Source organism: Phocoena sinus, chromosome 17, assembly GCF_008692025.1.
Source record: "Phocoena sinus isolate mPhoSin1 chromosome 17, mPhoSin1.pri, whole genome shotgun sequence".
NCBI lineage: Eukaryota > Metazoa > Chordata > Mammalia > Artiodactyla > Phocoenidae > Phocoena > Phocoena sinus.
In genome coordinates, this window is record NC_045779.1 from 124,471 (window position 1) to 141,950 (window position 17,480).

Below are 17,480 nucleotides of genomic sequence, written 5' to 3' on the forward strand. Positions count from 1 at the left end.
GATCCTGAAACAGAAAGACTGGAGGAGTCTGATTAAAGCCTGTAGTTTAATTAATAGGATGGTACCAATGTTAATTTTTATTTTCCTAATTGTAGCATGGTTATATAAGATGTTAACCTTAGGGGAAGCTGGGTGAAGACTACATAGAAACTCTGTGTTATCTTTGTAACTCTCCTGTATGTCTAAAGTTTTATCAAAGCAGGAAGTTTAAAAAAAAAATCCTGCCATTTAAAACGTTCTTCTTTTAATTGAGGTTGTCATCATCTCTTTATATTCATGTATATTTTCTAAGCACTGCCCTCATAGATAGGTATAGATGTAGACACGTGTGTGTGTGTGCACGCGTGCGCGCACACACACACAAGCAGGGAGGTTCATTTCTCTATCATTCTGTGTAGATGGAATAGTTTCTGAAGGATTGTCAGAAATTTTATAATTTTTATGCCAAGGCTGTCTAAATTGTTGAAGTGCTTCTGTATAACATGGTGGAATGCCATAAGAGAGTATATATCCTTATAGCAAATGTATAATATAACTGGTGATTTTATATAAAGTTAACTAATGTGTTTTAATTTGTTGGTTAGATGGTCATATCATAGAAATACAGAGTAGAATTGACTTTTTAATTATAGCAAAATTTTAAGCCTAGGCCTACTTCTAGATGCATTTTTGGTCCATGTATACTTAGTTGTCAGTTAGTATCAAGATATTTAGATTAGTTTTAATATTCATCTGAGTCAGTCATATTTGGTTGAAAAAAGAAGCGTTTATTTGAAGGTAAACCATGCATATTTAAATTCTTTGACTTCCTGGGTTAGTATTAACTACAACTTACTTTAAACATAATTTGAAATAATTATGAACAAATAATTATGTTATAATTTTGAAAAAGTAAGGTTTAAAATACATTATAATTTTAAGACAGTAAGTGTTCAGTATTCTTTAACGTTTTACTATGTTGAGAAAAAACATTTGACTATGTAATTCTGTTTTTATCTGGAGTCTAGGCCATAAAAATATCAGCATCAGAGCTAAAGACTTTATATGCTTGTTTGCTTTGACTTAGACATGGGATATGTGCTGCTGTAAGATGAGAGATCTATAAAAGTAGTAAATAATTAAGACTAAAAGCTAAAGGTTTAAGGGTGAATAAACATCTGTCATTTCATTGTTGACTTCTGCCAGTGTAGACTGCTGAATGTTTGTGGTTTGAATCTTGTTCACTCTGAGCATTCTAGGACTTGTGTGGGTTTCCCCCATATTAGGAGGTGATTGTGAACTGCTGTAGTTTGCGGTGAGATTGAACTATCCTAATGTTAGACCAAGGATGGCATTTTTGGAGTAGGAGAAAAGGAGGATGGCAAAAACTAAAGGAAGACTAGTGTTTTTTTCTGAAAGAAAGTATATAGACTCGCTGCCACATTGTGTGTTCCTTGCCTTCTCATTTGCATCTTACCTTTGTGGACGAGTTAACGTAACCTGTATGGGAATGACATAACTTTAGTACCTCTTACCTGTTCTGACAGCATCGCGTAAGACGACTGAACCGTGGCCCACATTTTTCTCCAGGGCTTTCTGCGGAAGTGAGTCAATGCATTGTTTCTGGCTTTACTTGCTGTCCCTCCTACCTTTGCCAGTGCAGGGTGCATTGGAATTTTCCAGGTAAATCATTAGAGGAGGAAGCACAGAGGAGGGCCAGAGTGGGGATTCACAGTGTTCTGGGAGGGGCCCAGAGGAAGTGTTGAAAGTGAACCAAATGGAGTAGGGGTTAAAAATTATCTGAATTTAAAATGTACCAAACACTGAAAAGCCCTCATCATATTTATCTTTTATCATCATATTTAAAAACCGATTAAAATGTGAGCTGAGATTATTTTTAGTGTGGATTTCAACACCTTTCTTTGTGCTTGTGCCAAGAACACAGTGTTCTGTTAAGTCTTCAGTGACGAAGGTTACTGGCTTGCTGCCAGCCAGGGTCAAGTTCATTCAGATAAGTTTCAGTGTAGATTCTAAACTGAGTGAGGAACACTCCTCTGTCTTGGCATGCTAGGTGGGTCTGGAGAATTAGTTGTTTTAAAACAAGATTATTAATATTTTTGTCTTTCAGAGATGTGGTTTTTATGGCTTCATATACAAACAATGCTTTTGACACCAATATCACGTTCTTGTCTGTTTATTGACTCTCCGTGTCTGAATTGGTGAAATATCACTGCTCTCTTAACCATACCAGACACGTATCTAGTAGGTGCCGTATGAACTCTACAGTGTCATGTAAGGTGTTGCGTTATACCACTGAAGAAAACACATAGTATTCAAAAAGTGCTTTTCTCAGTCACATATGCAAATTAAAGCTGGATGAGGTGGATTAGAAGCAAGAAAAATACTATCAAATATCCGTCTTCAAGGATTTTATTCATCCTTTCACTCATTGGAGTGAATGGTTCTTGCTTAGTTTCTTGGGTTTTTTCTCACTTACCAACTTTGTCTTCCACTGTCAGAAATGCCCTGACCCTGTTGTATTAAAAATGCAGTAAGTATACAGAAAGCTAATGATTAGAGCAGTTTTGTCTGAAAATTGTATGTTTAAACAATTTTTTTCCAAAACTAATTTGCATATGTGTAAGTGAGTGAGCAAACGTATCTTGCCTTATACTAGCTCACTAGATCCTCGGAAGTTTACGTTTTTTCTTTTTCATTCTAGTACTTAACCAAGGATATGAAGTTTCTGTTGATACTGATAAAGGTTTTAAAGAAGTCTTGCATTACTGTCGGAATATGTGATTTTGGGGGGTGATGTCTGCTAATATTTCTTTTTTTGTGATTGATCACTGCCCTATTCATTAATGCCTTTCTGGAATCTGGCAGGATGCCTTGTCCTCAGCTGCTCACCATGTACTAACAGCTTGGCCAGTTAATGGATGACAGTCACATCACACATCAGACTTATGATGATGGGGCATTTAGGTATGGGAACATATTTTATATCAAAAAATAAAGCAAATAAATCATAAACATATGCTTTTACAGGCTTATATTAAGTATTTAAAACCAAACGTGTTAGCAAAAGCTATAATATAAACATTTCTTTCAGGCATTTTTCTGCATGGGTTACTTTCGCTGGGCTTCCAGTAAAGCTTGAACAGAAGAAACTTTTTTTCCCCCATCAAATCTTCCTTTGGCAAAAACACTAATTTATTGCTCTTCCAAGGACCTTTGAACAGTATTAAATACTGTTAATGCAGATTGAATACACATAAATTTCTCAGAAAGCCTTAGAATGTTGAATGCTGGAAGGAGTATACTACTTCCTTCCCCTCCTTCCTCAGGAGACACGTTGTAGCGCTAGTCGAAAGCTAGGGTTTGGGTATCACGTCACCACAGTGCCCTTCTTGCTCCCAGTGTGTCTTTTGTCATAGCTCCCAGTAAGCACTGCCTTACGCGCCTTTCTCCCCAACTGGACTGAAGTTTCCTGAGGGCCTGGATCATCGTGAATGAGTGAGTAGAGGTAAGACAGGCAGATGGGTAGTGGCAGGGATTTTTTGAAAACACTGCTGGCAAGACTCATATACTCATGAGTTAAATACCTGTATCTGTGGTGAAAGCAGAACTAAATATAACTGTTGTAAACATTCAATTCTCATGAAAATAGAATCGGTGATATTATATTTTTTATTCTGTATTTATTCCCTTAAATTTCTCTACTTTTATCAGACAGTTTTACGCCTATAATGAGGGTGACAGGACAAAGTTGAGGGATCAGCATGATTTCTCACTCTGAGTACCTGTCAGTACTGAAACTTTCATATCGTAGTGGGGGATGCTTAACAAAATATGTGTCCTGATACCATCGGAATTTTCATCTGTGAGAAAAACTAAGTGAAGAAAGATTCTGTACTTAATTAAGGAAAAGAGTTAAAGAAATGACTGTGTAATAAGCATGCATGATCACATGGCTTGGCCATTTGAAAATGTATTACCAAAATTTCATGTGATAATTAAATTCCAAGCAGAGAGCTCATTAACAAAGCTAATGCGTCCCATAGGTTGAACGTGTGGTAATGATCTCTATAACGTATATTTCCAGGAGAAATTGTAATGAAAAACATTCCTGAGTAGACAGCACATTTGAGGTAGGTGGGGGCAGGGAAGGGTTGCATCTGATACCTAAAATAAGGCCAGTATATACATAAAGCCCTAGAAAATTTGGATGTTGAACTTCAGTTTTTAAAACTTGTACAGTAAGGACATCTGCTGTTATGTGGGTTTCTAACTGATATACAGAGTCCTAGAGGATCTTGCTTATGTATATTTTTGTCATTCAGTTTCCACAGTGGCCCTGTTGAGGTGGGCATTACTGTCTCTATTGTGCCTGTGGGAAAATTTGGCTGAGTCTCAAATTAAAACCTTGCCCAGCATTACTCTGCTGGTAAAGGGCAGATGAGGACGACAATGGAATCTTTGATTTAGGTCCTAAGAGAAGAAGATCTCCTTGTATTCTCATCAGTTTAAGTTGAGTGCTCATGTAAAAGCTTTTGATTCTTAAATAAGTAGGAAATTAAGGAATAGGGGGAAATGTGAATTTATCAACGGGGATTGTAAGGGAACACATTAAGCTTTCTATACTAACATGTTTCTTGTTCATCTTTTACTTAGAGTCTTCCATCCAAATTTCTGGGCCTTGACACCTTGCTATTTGGATCTAAGGGAGGGAAAATCATTCCACTGTGTTTCCACGTCCCAACACCCACTCCCTAGCCACCAGTCAGAACTTGTGCTTATCTTGCCTGTGTTGGAGACGTCAGTGCACTGCTCTGCTCAGTGTGTATCTTATAGTTCTTAAAGATATCCCACTAGGTTCTAGGATGTCTACGTGAAAAAAGCACTGAGTGTGGAGGGGTTTAGGAAGGCCAAGAGAAGGAGGGCATTTGCTTAAGTCAAACTTCTTTCCTTTATCTTATTTTTACTGCATCATTTCACTTTGGTATGGGTTGCATTCTTTCTGTGGTATGATGGAGCAAGATAGCATTTATTTTCCTCACCATATGATTTCTGCTTTTACTGAGCTGAGCGTCTAAGAAGGAAGGCTCGAAGAGCCTTAAACTCATTTCCATAAATATGTGCCTTTGTTTTTTTTACTTGTAAGAAAGAGATTTGAAGTCTGGAATTTGGAGTTCTGAAAAAAATTTGTGGAGGAAATGAGAAAGAAAGGAAAGGAGATTTCTTATGTGTTGAGGATGTAGTGTTTTAAAGCTGCATTAAGGTTAGTAAATGATATTAGAGGACATTAAATACAAATATGCGTATCTGTGATTCAGTGGATTTGTGAGTGTTTACTCACTAAAATGTTCGTGGCTTACACGTATTTTATTCTGACAGTCTTTGCTCTCCACCCTGGTAAGAATTGCCATCCTTATTTATCAGATCTGTTAACAAGTAAACTGGGCTTTGGGCAGACCATTTCATTTTATTTTTTAATTTTAAAGAAATAAGTATTGAGTGATTATCTTATTTTTTTCCCAAATAACTGTATGTCCAAAATGATAGGTTTACAGGTACGTTCACTCCTGAGTTTGGCCCATTTTCCTGTGGTGGCAGGAGACAGGACCTAACACAGGTTTTCTTAATTTAAGATGAAGGTTTAAGGCTAAGATCTCGTTATATCTGCCCCACAGCAGTCTTGTGAAGAGAAGATGATTAAATACATTCACACCTGTGCTCTCTGTAGTTGTCTGTAAATATGGAATGTCATTGGCTTAGATTGTCTCATAAGAATTTCTCAGTTCTAGAGCACTTTTCTCACCTTTATATCAGTAGGAAAATTTTAAAGATTTTGTTGTCATGTAATATATTTCTTTCTTTTTTATGGGTTTTTGTCCTGCCCATAGTTATTTATGTTTAAGAAGTTAGGATGTAGGATACACACACACCTCTTTTTTTTGAGTTTTCTCTGCATTATTAACTGATAATCACAACTTTTCTATAGTCTCTCTAGCTGGAGGTAATTAGAATTAACATTTTTGTACAATTTATTTTCATCTTAAGACATTATTAACTCAGTGTGAGTGGGGTTTCCTGGACATCTGGTAATGAGAATGAGGCATTTTACTTCCATAGATTTTCAGTAGAGTTCTGTTTTTATATTATTTGTGGCACATTAGATGAAGTATTCATATCACCTCTGTTATCATTGTGTTGGAACACTGTTAGTCCCAAACGTTGACAGCATCTGTCCTTTGGAAAGTACTACAGTCAAGGCGTCTGCTTGTTGGGAGCCCCAGGTCCCAGTTCTGTACGTCAGAGCGTGTGAAGGAGTCTGAGATGGCCTTCCTTTTTGGCTGTATCCACAGGGGCAAAATGGAAAAGAGACTTAATGAATACAGTATAGTGATTTTATGTCTTACCTTTTCTTCAAGGATGAAGGTGGGGTATGAATTTAATTCTTTCTGTTTTCCTCAAAAATCAGCTTAACCACTGCGGATAAACTTGAGATTAAATCTCAGCTTCATGCCTTATAGAGTTTGTAAGTGTCCTACAGTTTAGGGTAGAGAGCATCCCACCTCTGAAGAAAGTACAGTAATTGTGGGTGTGTGTGTTTCATGTGTTTTTTTGTGTCTCAAGAATATATCATAAATGGTAGTTCTCATTTTGGAATGTACCACTAGCTTTCTCCTCCCAGGTGTTCTTCCTTCTTCGAAATAACAAACCATAACAGTGTGATCAGGATTGGCTTTCATACTGAATCATATGGATGTATGTATATGTGTAAAACTGTTTGAAAGAGCCTGGAACACTCTTTTTACAGAAATGGAGAGTGGCTTTCCCGGAAAACAGGCAACAAGAATCATTGCCGTGTGGCTGGTTATTTCTCATTAGTCCTGAAGCAGCCAAAGGATGTCACTGTCAGGTTGTGATTCAGTTTACTCTGCTCGTTCTGCTCACCTTGGAGCCTGGAGTCATTGATTCATCTGTATAGGAACAAGTCCCAGGGTGGGAGGCCTGTGGATGCTTGTGGACCAGGCAAGTGATACAAACCATTAGGGCCCAGAGGGCCTGGCTGAGCACAAGAACTGTTAGTAAAGCTCTGGCCAGCTGTTGCCTTGCAGGAGTGTGACTGCAGCATTGCCAGATCCTCTCAGTTTCAAGAGAAGCTATCAATCAGATCTGCCTGTGAAATCTCCCAATTTCTACATGTAGGCAACTAGTTCAAAGAAAAATAAAAACGAAAAATGAAAAACTCTGTAGGGCAAAAAGCAAAAATGAAAACTTCTCTGCTGGCTGCCAGTTTGCCTCCTGTGCTTTAAAGTATCTTTACAAGTTTGGCTTGTTTAGATTCCACATATAAGTGTGATACCACGCAGTACTTATCTTTGTCTGCCTGACTTATTTCACTTAGTGTAATGGCCTCAAGCTCCATCCATGTTGTCGCAAATGGCAAGGTTGCATGGTCTTTATTGAGGTGTGGGCAGCCTCCTGTGTGCAGTTGCCACTTGTCTGCCCTCGTTGCAGGCCTGTGGCTGTTCTACTGGATGTGTCTTTGCTGTGTACAGTGCAGCGCTTCTGGCAAAAGAAGGAGTCCACAAATGTTTGGGCATGTTACCTCTAAAACTTTTCTTCTGCCAGAGAAGATCAGGTAAACACATATGGGTATTTCTGGAAGCATGAAGCTTCTTCTGGAGCATAGAGCTTTACAACAAGCTGTGGATGAATCTGCTCCATTCCGGCAATTACAGAGGTGGCTCTGCCTGGCCTCTTTCAGTACCAGGTTCACACAGTCCACATACCACAGGTAAGGACGGAAGCCTCCTCCATCCCAGAGTTCCCTTCCCCCAATCAGCAAACACTACTATTAAATTCTTCCAGAGATGTAAGTAAATGTATATGAAGATACGTCCCCTGACCTCTGTAAACAAATGACAGCATACTTGACACATAGCTCTGCACACGAAGTAACACATTTAGTGTGCCCAGACCCTTCCACAGCAGCTCAGGAAGTCTCCTGTTTTACCGCTGTGGCACATGGTGGTGACACCGTCATCCATTTAGCTATTCCCCTGTGGGTGCACATGAAAATGCACATTTTCCCAAGTTCTATTTCTCTCCCTACTTTAAAACCTCTTTTGCTGTGTGTCCTCGATGTCTAGAGGAAGTAGTTTATTTTCCTAGAGTCGTTTTTCCATTTACTCCTATTTTAAGAGTCTTAAATATTATTCAATGTAAACATTAAATAAATTGACTTGTCTGCCACTCTGGATTGTTAATTATGCTGTTACCTCATTCCTACAGAGACCAGAATGGATGGCCTACTGTATTAACCTCTGTTTTAAAGATGTTCTTCCAGGCAAGGAACTGGAGATGTAGATTGGATCGTGGGGAAAATTGACTGAATTCTCTAGCTTCTTGTATGTGCTGCAGAAGAACACACACACACACACACACACACACACACACACACACACACACACACACACACACACACACACACACACCCTTGATAAAGTGGAAGAGGTACAGTGCCCCTGTCTTGATAGGAGCCAGAGCAAGATAAGGCTAATGCCAGGCGGTATGGATGAAGAGGTCCTTGAGGCAGGTGGTAGCATGAGAGTGATCAGAAAAGCCTTTGTGCAGCTGGCGCCACAAGGCTAAGGCACGTCTGCATGAGAGAGCAGTACACAGAGCCTGAGGTGGGACTAGAAGGTGAGGAGTGCAGGCAGCTGACTCTCTGGTGTAGAGCTGGATTACGGGGTTTGAAGTATGAGTTCAGGGCCCAGGGAATGCTAAGTATTGGCCGTGAGCACTGGCACCAGGAGCTCCTGTATCCGGGACTGGGACAGGGGGTGCTCTGGTTCCCGAGTAGGAGTTCCTGAGTCGGCTGAGTGGGGTGTTGGGGACTTCACTGGCATGTGCAGAGTGGGGCCAGTGTGTGCGTGGACAGAAGGGGAAGAAAAGAAAGCTCCAGGGAAGGGAGGTCAGGTTGGGAGACCAGTGTTTCTAATGACCCTGTTCTAGACAGAGTGTGCTTGGGAATGGAGAGAGGGAGGAGTATTAAGATTTATTGATGAATTAGTTTCAGTTCGGCTTGATGTCAAAGAGAACACAGAATAAAAGATAAACTCATCATGCTGAGGCTGGTACCCTGGAACGCTGGCTGCCTGCGGGTGTGATGGAGATCTCAGAGCAGGGTAACTCTGAAGGCGAAGGCTGTTAGTTCAGTCTTATCATGTGAGGTTGAGTGAGATATTCAAATATAAATGTCTCAGGCATTTGTAAAGATGAGTCCAAGTACCCAGTTTCTAATCAGTGCCATAAAATTCTTCCTTGATGACAAGTATCTTGATGCCAAGTTTTTGTGTTTTCTTTATAAATTGTGGTAAGTAGAATTCTAAGATGACCTCTGACATCCCCATTCCCGGCAGTACCCTGCATCATCCCTGCGACTGTGACTAGGATGGTATTTACTCCCGTGATTAGGTTTTGTTATATAGCACAGTGGACTTGAAGACAAGAGTTGATCCTCAGTGGGCCTGACCTGATCCCATGAGCCCTTTAAATCTGGGTCTAGGTGTCAGAGACTGAGGAAGTCAGAATTGGAAGCAGGAAAGGGATTTATGTAATATTGCTGGTTCACAGTTGGACGAGGCCACAGGGCAAGGTATGTGGCAGCATCTAGGAGCTCAGAGTGGACCCCGGCCAACAGCCAGCAAGGAAATAGAGACCTCAGTCATAAAGCCGAAAGGACCTGAATTCTGCCAACAAGAAAATAAGCTTATAATTGGGTTTTTCTTCAGAGTCTCCAGGGGAGAAGTAAGCCCAGCCATACCTTGATTTCAGCTTTGTGAGCAGAGGACTCAGTTAAAGCAAGCAAGGGACTTCCCTGGCAGTCCAGTGGTTAGGACTCTGTGCTTCCACTGCAGGGGGCATGGGTTCGATCCCTGGTTGGGGAACTAAGATCCCGCATGCCATGCGGTGCAGCCACAAGAAAACAAACCAAAAAAACCAAGCAAGACTTCTGGCCTGCAGAACTACTAGCTGATAAGCCTGTGTGACTACAGTCTCCTGAGTTTGTGGAAACTTGTTACACACGATAGAAAACTAACATAAAGCTCGTGGACAGCATTCACAGGGCACAGGTAGTGTATGTTGTTACGTAAACCCACACGTTTAAGTGAGTGGGAGTATGTCAACATAAAGAAGTTAAATAGCTGGCAAGAAACTCTGCTGCCGGCATCCCAGCACAGTGAAGGGTCATCTTCACTCTCCCTCCCTCCGGGAGCCCTCGCTGGCCCCCACCCCTGGGTCTGGTTTCGTGCCCTTCTTACATACCTTATAGCACTTTGTCCTTCTTCCTTCCATGGCATGTAGCACACTCTGTTGTAACAGATGATTCCCTGTCCATAACTAGCCCACGTCTGTCTTCGTGTTTGTGCCGCAGCGTCAAGCAGAGCGCTTGTTGTTCATCAGTGTTTGTTAAGTGAATGAAGGTGAGAAAGGCAGGTGGAGATTGTAAGAACACAGTGATTCCAAAGCCAAATTAGAAATTGTAGGATGGTGATATCAGTGGTTATTAACAGAGTCAAAAGGAGTTGAGACGTCGGAAAGGTGGTTTTGTGAGGGAGATCTCACTCTTGAGTGCAGTTCATTTAGAGTGAAATAGTACCAAACAAGATTTCGGAAATTAGGGTAAAAAGCAGGTCCTTGGTGCCTCACATCGTCTTGCAGAGGTGAACATGCTGTGGGTCTTGATAGAAAATCGATGTGGTCACACACTCTAGATAGAGGAAAAGTCACATGTGGTCTTTTATGAAAAACTTAATAGTCTCCTTCTTGTTAATACCACTATTAAATATTTTTAAAGCTATTGACTAAAAACATATGCAATACTGTTTCTTGCTTAATGGTGGAAAAGGTCTGTTCTGTGAATATTTCTAAGCATCAGGAAAAGAATTCTGGACATGGAAAAAAAAAGTTAAAAAGAGAGATGGGGGGTGGGATATGAAGTTTCCATTGAGTTTCTGTTGTTTACAGATGGAGGAGATAGGAACAACTTCTACCAGAGGTTCCTTAGACCTTATTACGAAAGTTGTATTAAATTCAAAATGATAATTTGTGTTAATTCATTTAATGCCAAGGAACTGACTAGTAGTGTGGTCTTTGTGACTTGGGTACATTTTACAGGCAAGTGGAAATAAACTCTAGAAGTTGCCATTTATTACAGAGACTAGATGCTTATTGTGTGAGGGTTTGTGTGTGAAGAGGGCAATGCAGGGCATTGTAAAATGAAGAGGAATCTGACCAGGACTCTTAACTGTGTAGGGGCAGGTGAGTGAGAGTGGTCTTCCTCTGTCCCTTCAGTCAATATCATCACCATACATTTTTCCAGAAGAGCTGTCTGCAAGGAATAGAGGAGAACAGCAGCCCCTAACAGACATGATTTGACTTCTGTGGGTGAGCTTTACCCTAAACTGCATTGGCAAAGTTTCAAATTTATAACTAATGATAATCTGAATATACTATGTAAGGCTTTAAATAGATGTGAGACCACAAGTAGTTTCTTCAGTATTTTCTCAAGTTCTTAAGACACTTAATTCTCCCTCTTGACTTCCTCTTCATCTTAGAAACTGCAGTTTCCTTTGTAGGAACAACTTCTTGCTGGGCACCACTGTCTTTGGCCACTTCTGTCTTGGATGCCCTGTGTTTTCACCCAAAGTCATAACTGCATTGCAACACCAGGCCATTTCATCATCCTGTGAGTTGAGAAAGTCTAGCAGGAAATCACCAGTTGACTGTCCCCAGCACAAGCTTTGTGTTTCTTGGTTGCTGTGTCATGATAGGCAGTTATGAAGGGGATGCTTTGTAGAAAGAACTTCTTTTCTAGGGTATATTTAAGAGTCTCATCATCTGGGGAACAAAATACATGTGGAAAGAAAATATTTTCACCATAGTCTGAAAAAGATCCTGTTCAGGGTTGTTTTCCTGTGGTCATATTAAATTCACTCATATTTAACAGTGACTCTTTTGGTTTGTCTGTCTGTTTTTATGTTTTAAGGTATGTTATGTATACCCCCTGCCCCCTGGAAGGTAATCTCTATTTGTTTTATCTCCCATTCTCTTCTGTTTTCTACACTTCAAGTCTGCTGCGTTGTGTTAATCTCATCTACTTTGCACAGGAGCTGATTTCACGATTATCTCCTGAAAAGGTGGTTTCCTAGATGTAACAATGGGTCAGAACAGAAGTGGTTAGCCTATCCTATGAGTAGTATCTAAAAATTTGGTTGCGGTCTCCTGGAGGGTCTTTTTGTGTGTGTGACATCTAATTTAGAAAGAAATCTGCTCTCCTCCCAAAGCAGAAGGAACCTCTTTAGTTTCCTTCTCTATTAACTGCAGAAGTGGTGCAAATTTTATTTCCCCTTTGTTGCTGTTCAGATGGAACAGTTGCACCTAGGGCTCCCAACACTTCAGGGAAAGGTATATAGTGAAAAAAAAATTGATTTCTGCTGTTGTTATTTAGAGGTCAAATAAAGAGAAGTTTTCAGTGAGTGAAGTGGTCAGAACTTAGTTATTTCATATTCTCTCACAGGAAGTTTCTTTATGCCAGTCTGTACTCTTGGAGCCATGCATACAAAAACCAGGTTAGGCTTTCAAGCTCACAGTCTCAAAGAAGGACAGACACGTATACAAATAGTACCTAGAAATAGAACTGGGTACAATATGTAGTGGTGGCAAAATGAAAAGCCCTTTGTGGGTTAGGAAGAGCTCCATTGTAGGTACAAGCTAAAGCAGTATGGGAACTGTGACGGGTGGACTCGCCGGGTGGGTGTGTGGGTGCTCACTCATGATGAGTGGGGAGAAGGGTTTCACGGATGATGGATGCTGTAACAGAGTCCTCAGCATTGAATGAGAGTTTGCCAGGTAGAAAAGAAGGAGCAGGGACATTCCAGGTAAAATAAATAGTATATTAAAGGAAGAAAGAAAAGAAAAGAATTCAGTAATTTGGTGTAGCTGAGTTAGGCTTTTTTATGAAAGAGCAATAGGAAATGAGCTTAGAGAATTAGGATCATGAGGGTATTGAATGCCAAATTATCTATTTGCCTTTTACTTATGTTTGCGAAAGACAGAGTTCTTCATCAAAACAAAACAAAACTCTCACCTTTCTTGACTGTACTTCCCCTGCAGCCTCTGCCTCAACTCCTGTGTAAAGCAGAACTCCTTGAGACATGTCTTTATGTTTCTGTCTCTAATGCCTCTTCTGTGCCTCTGGTCCAGCTTCTGCCCCTGGGCATGGTGCTGTTCCCCGGGGCCACAAAGGTTCAGTCCAAAGGCAGACTCTTCTCTCTCAGCCCACATGACTTAGCAGCGGCACTGGCACTGCTGACCACTTGCTCCTCCTTAAAAGCTACAACCAGAGATTTTCTTAAAAGGGAAGAGAAAGGAAACCATTACAGAGTATATATGTTGCTTCGTAAAATAGTTGTTTCAGTTGTAGACATATGTGTCTTGCCAATTGAAATTTGTGTTGTAGTCAAAAGTTTGAAATCATTTGCAAAATTAGACAGAGCATGAGAGTTAAGAACGTGGACAGCATGGTTTCAGATGGGCCAGGCTGGGGTCCCAGTTGTCATTGTTCTACCTAGAAGCAACTTAACCTCTTTGGGCCTTCTCTGGAAAAGAATAGGAATAACTATCTCATAGGCATATAGCAAGGATCAAAAGAGATCATGAAGATAAAGCCTCTGGGTTTTCTTCCAAAAAAGCCAAAAGAGATTGGGAGAGCTGCTAAATAGATGGCAGTTAGAAATGCTCTGCCTAGAGCTTTCTGGGATGTGGTGGTCATATTTTTATCCCCGCTGCTTATATCGTTTGCCCTCTGGCTCTGCCTTGCTGACCACAGGACAACTCCCCACAGATGGAGGGCTCCTTATTCCATCATATTTCCGCCTCCTGCTGTTGTCTTTGCTTAGAATTCACTCTTCTTTCCCACCTCCATCCCTGCCTGTGAAGTATCTACTCAATTTCAAGTCACCTCTTCTGGGAAGACTTTCCCATCAACCTTCCTTGCCCATAAACTTGAGGCGTCGCTCCCTGTGAATCCTCCCATGACCCACATCTACTTTAACGCCTGTCACTCTTTATGTTACTAATGTTTGCCTTTCTGTTCCTTCTTCTATATTGCAGGTTTCTTGAGGCCAAGAAAAATGTTCTATTTATCCTTTGTCCCCAGCTCAGAACAATGGTACATGTTATTAATGTTTGTTGAGTGAGTAGGGATAGGAAGGCTTATAATTTGCTAAGGCAGTGCTGGCCATTGGGATAAGTAAGATAATATACTACTTCTGTTCCTAAGAATCTTTTTTTTTTTTTTAAGGAGTTCTCATTAGCTGCACTCTTTATTTTTTATTTTTATTTTTGGCTGTGTTGGGTCTTCGTTGCTGTGCACGGGCTTTATCTAGTTGCAGCAAGCGGGGGCTACTCTTCGTTGAGGTGCACGGGCTTCTCACTGCGGTGGCTTCTCTTTGTTGGGGAGCACAGGCTCTAGGCATGAGGGCTTCAGTAGTCGTAGCACACGGGCTCAGTAGTTGTGGCTCACGGGCTGTAGAGCGCAGACTCAGTAGTTGTGGCTCGCGGGCTGTAGAGCGCAGACTCAGTAGTTGTGGTGCATGGGCCTAGTTGCTCTGCGGCATGTGAGATCTTCCCAGACCAGGGCTCGAACCCGTGTCCCCTGCATTGGCAGGCGGATTCTTAACCACTGCGCCACCAGGGAAGCCCTATTCCTAAGAATCTTATAGTGCTTTTTATATTTCTTCATTTAGTTCTCAAGGTAACATTGTGAAGTAGGTATTATTATTCCTCTTTTATAGTTTGAGATATTGAGGCTCAGAATGGTTACAAAACTTGTCCAGGTTATACCACTAGTAGATACCGAAGCTAGAATTTACAACCGGGTCTCTCTGATTCAAGTGCCAATTTTTTGTCTGCTGCATCAATATAAAGATGTCTTGTTCACATTTGTATTTCCCATATTGCCTAGAGCATTTCTTTGTATGTATGTGACAGTGAATTAAAATTTTTAAACTGAGTTAGTGTCAAAAGTGAGCCATTTTGTGCCAGGAACAATAATTTTCCAAATCGTATGTGATTTGAAAGAATTAACACAATGTCTAAAATTCTGGTGCTAGGTACTATGCTATGCACAAAGGAGATGAAAAGGAAGAGGTACAATGGCTAGAATTGGAATAAGGGTCTTCGAGAACTTATTCATTAATTATCAAGCTCTAGTGACCTAACTATGGAAAATGGAGGTAAACATGAGTATTCAGATCACTGCTATGGAATGTATTCCTGAAATGGTATCATAAAACTTGATTAAAAATCTGCAGCTCATCAGAAAAAGAGTATTTCAGGTAGTGTTTCAGATAGTACTGCTTGTTTCAAAGTTAAATGAAGAAGATCACAACCTTCTCATAATCAGAAGGCTTAATTAAACAAATCACATTTGTTAAAAATTCCGTAGACTGAAGGGCTTGGCCAAGATGGCGGAGTAGGAAGATCCTGAGCTCACCTCCTCCCACAGGCACTGCAACATTACAACTGTTTACGGAGCAGCTGTCGATGAGGACCATCTAAAGACTAGTGGAAAAGATTTTTCACAGCTAAAGGTAATAGAGAGAACCACACAAGGCTGGTAGGAGGGGTGGAGTCACGGTATAGTCCAGGCCCACAGCCCTGGGAGGGCAGCCACAGTCAGGAGGATAATCACAGTTGCAGCGGTTCTCCTCAAGGAGCTCCCCAGCTGGGGGTCCTGCACCAAGAAGGCAAGTCCCCAGAGTGCCTGTCTTTGAGGGACAGTGGGGCTTACTTTTGGGAGAGCCAGAGGGCTGTAGGAAACAGAGACTCTGCTCTTTAAGGGCACACACAAAATCTCATGTGCTCTGAGACCCAGTGCAGGGGCGGTAATTTGAAAGGAGCCTGGGTCAGACCCACTTGCTGATACTGGAGAGCCTCCTGTAGAGGCAGGAGGCAACTGGGATTCCTCCTGGGAACATAGATGCTGGTGGCAGCCATTTTTGGGAGTGCATTCTCCCATGAGGACACTTGGTGCTGGCAGGGGCCATTTTGGAATCTTCCCTTTAGCCCATCAGTGCCAGAGGCTTACCTACCCATGAACCTGTCAGCACAAGCCCTGGGACCAAGCAGCAAGCTGCATGAGGACCCAGTCCTGTCCACCAGCAAGCCCAGGACTTGGCCTCACCCACTAGTGGGCTAGCACCAGCCCCAGGGCTCCTGGGGCCTGCAGTCAGCCACCTGGGACCCAACCCCACCCACCAGGGAGCTGGCAGCAGCCCCAGCACCCCCCAGGCCATGCAGCCAGTCATTCCAGCACCCAGCCCCAGCTACCAGGATGCTGGCAGCTACTGCCAGTGCAGGACCTAGCAGCCAGCTGGGCCAGGGACCAGCTCCACCTACCAGTGTGCCCACAGTATTCACCTGCCATAACAGAAGGGCCCACACAGCTCACATAGGGGCCACCTCTAGAGCATATAGCTCTGGTGACCAGAGGAGGTGTGCTTTAGGGCCCCCCCACAGGACATGTTCAACCTAAGGCCACCCATCCAAGATTAGGAAGCCTAACCAGCCTTTCTACTTAATACAAAGAAATAAAGAAAGAGAATTAGGCAAAATGAGAAGACAAAGGAAAATGTTCCAAACGAAGGAACCTCGGAAGAACTTAATGAAGTGGAGATAAGCAGTCTACCCACTTAAGAGTTCAAGGTAATGATTATAAAGATGCTTACAGAACTGAGGAGAAGAATGGATGGACACAGGGAGTTTAACAAAGAGTTAGAAAATTTAAGGGAGAACCAAGCAGAGTTGAAGAATGTAATAGCTGAAATAGCTGAAAATAGGCTAGAAGGAATCAACAGTAGATTATAGGATGCAGAGGAATGGATCAGTGAACTGGAAGACAGAGTAGTGGAAATCACTCAAGCTGAACAGAAAAAAACAAAATTTAAATGAGGATAGTTTAAGAGACCTCTGGAACAACATCACGTGTACTAACATTATACACATTTGCATTATACACATTTGCATTTTAGGGGTTCTAGAAGAAGAGAGAGAACTTATTTGAAGAAGTAGTAGCTGAAAACCCTCCTAACCTGGGAAAGGAGAGAGACATCTAGGTCCTGGAAGCACAGAGTCCCAAACAAGATGAAGCCAAAGAGGTCCACACTATAACCTGTAGCAATTAAAATGACAAAAAAATAGAGAATATTAAAATCAGCAAGTGAAAAGTAACTAGTATGTACAAAGGAACTCCCATAAGATTATAAGTTGAGTTTCAGCATAAATTTGCAGGCCAGAGGAGAATGGCACATACATTCAAAGTGATCAAAGGAAAAAACCTGACAACCAAGAGTACTCTACCCGGCAAGGTTTTCATTGAGATTTGAAGGAAAGGCAAAGAGTTTTACAGACAAGCAAAAGCT

General features: G+C 41.5%; 1 protein-coding gene and 1 long non-coding RNA gene across 8 annotated transcripts in view; one reads left to right on the forward strand and one right to left on the reverse strand.

Annotated features, from left to right (window-relative positions):
- SPIDR (scaffold protein involved in DNA repair) overlaps positions 1–17,480 on the forward strand; it is a 344,503-nt gene that overhangs the window by 93,457 nt on the left and 233,566 nt on the right. Inside the window, exon 1 of one of the 7 annotated variants that reach the window (XM_032609385.1) lies at positions 11,904–12,935. The exons of the other annotated variants lie outside the window; for them this stretch is intronic. Within the exon in view, the coding sequence (XP_032465276.1) occupies positions 12,858–12,935 (78 nt within the window). The 5' untranslated portion in view covers positions 11,904–12,857. Of the gene's footprint in view, positions 1–11,903; positions 12,936–17,480 lie in introns of those variants that run through there. 7 annotated transcript variants of the gene reach the window in all.
- LOC116742156 lies at positions 764–13,344 on the reverse strand. Its single transcript, XR_004346381.1, has 3 exons — positions 13,145–13,344; positions 10,321–11,895; positions 764–6,335 (listed from the first exon to the last, which is right to left on the reverse strand). It is a non-coding gene; the product is annotated as an uncharacterized LOC116742156 (long non-coding RNA).